This window comes from Hylobates moloch, unplaced genomic scaffold, assembly GCF_009828535.3.
Source record: "Hylobates moloch isolate HMO894 unplaced genomic scaffold, HMol_V3 SCAFFOLD_431, whole genome shotgun sequence".
NCBI classification, from domain to species: Eukaryota; Metazoa; Chordata; class Mammalia; order Primates; family Hylobatidae; genus Hylobates; species Hylobates moloch.
In genome coordinates, this window is record NW_026652706.1 from 15,184 (window position 1) to 18,907 (window position 3,724).

At 61.1% G+C, this 3,724-nt stretch overlaps 1 protein-coding gene across 1 annotated transcript in view; it reads left to right on the forward strand.

Moving 5' to 3' along the window:
* Positions 1-3,005, forward strand: part of LOC116464333 (zinc finger protein ZFPM1-like) — a gene marked incomplete at its 5' end in the record, with an annotated part of 15,191 nt that extends 12,186 nt beyond the window's left edge. Inside the window, 2 exons of the mRNA XM_032147590.2 lie at positions 4-197; positions 2,777-3,005. Of these exons, the coding sequence (XP_032003481.2) occupies positions 4-197; positions 2,777-3,005 (423 nt within the window). The remainder of the gene's footprint in view (positions 1-3; positions 198-2,776) is intronic.
* Between the last annotated feature and the right edge of the window lie 719 nt (positions 3,006-3,724).

A 3,724-nucleotide genomic window follows, 5' to 3' on the forward strand; every position in this document is an offset into this window, starting at 1 on the left:
GAGGCCGTGCCGCCCCCGCCGGCGCCCCCCTCCTACTCGGACAAGGGCGTCCAGACCCCCAGCAAGGGCACGCCGGCGCCCCTGCCCAACGGCAACCACCGGTACTGCCGTCTTTGCAACATCAAGTTCAGCAGCCTGTCCACCTTCATCGCCCACAAGAAGTATTACTGCTCCTCGCATGCCGCCGAGCACGTGAAGTGAGCGCCCACACTACAGCCGCAGACGCTTTGCACGCCCCCCTGCGATGCGGGAAGGGGGCCGCCCCTAGGCCGCACGGACTCTCGCTCCTGGGAACCCCGCCACGCACAGGTCTTGGCGGAGGGGGCCGCAGGGGGCAGCGCCCGCCTGGACCCTTGGCACTTAATAAAGAAGTTCAGTTTGATGAGCATGGTGGTGGACCAGCCTAGTTCTCTGAGCCAGCAGGTATATGCAGCCAGTGTCACCTCCACCCCTGGTGTGTACGCAGGCCACTGTGGCCCAGAGTGGCTGGGCCCCTGCTGGAGTCACACCGCTGGTGGTGCTAAGAGCTAGACCGAGCCTCAGGTCGGAGGCCACAGCACGCACTGAACCACTGCAGGGCCAGCCGCTCTGGGCCCACTCCACCCTGTCCGTACCCGCCTAGGGAGAGCAGGCTCCACACTGCTGACCCTCTCCACGGCCTAGTTGGCCACCAGACACGGAAGGGAAGGGCACTGACCTGGCTGGCCATCCCCCAACCCTGCATGGTCCTGGGGATCCGATGTCCCCCATCCAGTCACCACCAGGGAGGGCAGGGGTGGGGGCGCCCTGGGGAGGATGAAGCCCTGTGCTCGCCAAGGCTGGGGGAAGAGCAGGGGAGTAGGTGGACAGGAGAGGGAGACCAAGGCCAAAGCATTCCCTGGCCTCGAGGGGGTCCTGATGCTCACTGGTGGGTGTACCTCTCCCTCAGAGCCAGGGCTGAGGACAGCTGTGTGGTGGAGTCACGTGTGGTGGAGTCACCTGTGGTGGCTGAGTCGGTGCAAGGGCCAGGGCGCCCCACTCTGTCTTCCCTCCCCTGCTGGGCTGTATGGGCTGGCCACGGTCAGCCACGGTGTCACCTTGCCGTTTGCAGCTGCCGGGTGTGGGCAGCCTCCAGCGTGCTGTCTCACTGGAGAACAAAAATATTCTTCCGTTCCCAACGTCACTTAATTTTTTATTTTTGGAGGGGGGGGTCTCACTCTCTTGCCCAGGCTGGAGTGCCCTGGCATACTCATGGCTCACTGCAGCCTTGACCTCGTGGGCTCAAGTGATCCTCCCATCTCAGTCTCCTGAGTAGCTGGGGCCACAGGTGTACACCACCATCCCCAGCTAGTTTTTGTATTTTTTGTAGAAATGGTGTCTCCCTATGTTGCCCAGGCTGGGCAACCCTGTTTTTTTAGAGCTAAGGTCTTGCTCTGTTCCCCAGGCTGGAGTTCAGTGGCACGATCATAAGTCACTGCAGCCTCAAACTCCTGGGCTGAAACCATCTTCTTGCTTCAGCCTCCCAAGTAGCTGGGACTACAGGCTTGACCCACCACACCTGGCTAACTTTTAAAACATCTTTATAGAGACAAGGTCTTGCTGTGTTGCCCAAGATGGTCTCAAACTCCTGACCTCCAGTGCTCCTCCAGCCTCAGCCTCCCAAAGCATTAGGATGACAGGCGCGAGCCACCACTCCCAGCCCATTTCCTACTCCACTTGAACTAGCTGCATTTTTTTCAACATTGCCCAGCAGCCCTGGTGAGTGCAAGCAAACAAAGCAGCGGCGTTTTCCTTCAGAAGCCTGAGGCACTTCCCGGCCGGTCCAGGGCTCGCTCTCCTGCCCGCAGCTCGTGGACCTGGGTCTGCAACGCTTTCAGTGGTCTCTGATGTCTTTGTCCACCTGCCCACTAGGGTCTGGCCAGATGGGGCCTGCGGCCAGGGCCGCTGGACAGACAGCGCTCCCACCCCGCCAGGGGCCTGAGCTCCAGGGGAGGCAAGCAGCCTTTTCCTCACACACACCCCTTTTGTTGAAGGCCAGGTGATAGCGGGGACGGGAGGCACGGACCCCTCAGCCTGCTCGTCATTTGCATTGTTCTGCATGAATTTGCACGGAGGGTTCAGGAGGCTCTGCCCCCAAGTCCTCCCCAGGTGCAGGCGGAGGGAACAAGATGTTCTAAGAAATAGAAACCGCGGTGGGGGTTGTCACGTGTGTATATTTAACAGTAAACTTTTTAAGGGTGCTCAGAAACTAAGAATACAGTCTCTGGTGAGCGACAGGTGCTCAAAGGGGGTAAAAAACAACTCCAGTGTCCTCACCTGCTTTAAGCCCCACCCCAAACCTGACCAAGCGAGGCCCTGGAATGGAAGACACAGAGGAGAATCTGGAAGACAGCCCAGCAGTGCCACACAAACCCGCCATGCACCAGACGCGCCTCAGTGTCCACACCTGTGCCACAGGAGTGGAAGTTCCTGGGCCTGGCAGCCCTTTCTGGGAGCTCATCTCAGAGGCAGCAAGGACCCTGTGACCAGGACCCAGACCTGATGTCACCCCAGAGGGCCCCGCCATGGCCCGGACTGGAAAGCAAGGACCCTGTGACTGAGACCCACACCTGAAGTCACCCCAGAGTGCCCCACCATGGCCCGGACTCAAAGCTTAGGGCAGCATACTGAGCCTCATGAAGGGCTGCGTGCCTGTCCTGGCTTGCATAACCCCCCACTGCCTCCACCATGCAGGGCTGGGTACTGCTGCCATCGCCTGTCCCGTCTTGCATAACCCCCCACTGCCCCCACCATGCAGGGCTGGGTACTGCTGCCATCGCCTGTCCCAGGTCATTCGCGTGTGGCCAGAGCCCGTCCCCATTGCACCCAGGATTCGCCTCTGGCGCGTGTCTTCTGCGCTGACCCTGGGGCCCCCACACCTGGCAGATGCCATCAGTCACCCCTACTCCCTCAAGCCATCACCCCAGTCTCCCCCCACCAGACCCCTGCCTGGGCCTCTACCCTATGCCTCCCCCTGCAGCCGCTGACTGGGTGATGGCCCAGGCCTTCTCCCGCCTCTCCCCAGGAAGCTGCCAGCCCTGCTGGCAGACACCCCCTCGCCCCCCCAGCTGGTTATCTGCTGAGCCAGGTTCAAGGCTCTGAGTCTGCCCTGGTCTCCCCTTGAACTTCTCCCTCCACACTCCTGGGGTGGGCTCATGGTCGTCTCTCCACTAATTCTGTAGTCCAGCCTTGCCTCCTCTGAGCCCCAGACCTGCAGACCTACAGCCCCAGTGTCCCTCCAGGCCCTTGATGTACCATGAGTGATTGTAACCCCACACACCTGTAACTTCTGCCCACACCTGTGCAGGCGCTCCCCCCTCAAGCCCACCTATCTCCCCACACCTGCGCAGGTGTCCCCTCAGCCCACCTGTCTCTCCACACCAGTGCAAGCACCCCCTGGCTCACTGTCTCCTCCCCTCACCTGCACAGCATCACCCCAAGCCCACCTGTCCCCCCGCCAGCCCACCTGTCCCCCCACCAGCCCACCTGTCTCCTCCCCTCACCTGCACAGGCACCCTCACTGGCCCCCTGCCCCTCAAGCTGGAGAGCACCAGCCTTGCCTATTCACCCGTCATTGTCAAAGCAATGCTTGATTTGTCCAAAACCCACCACTTCCCAAACCCATCCACCATCGCCGACTCCCAGGCCTGGGACTTCACGCTTGAGTCTCTCTGAACAGCCGCTTCTAAATCTCGAGGGTCCACTC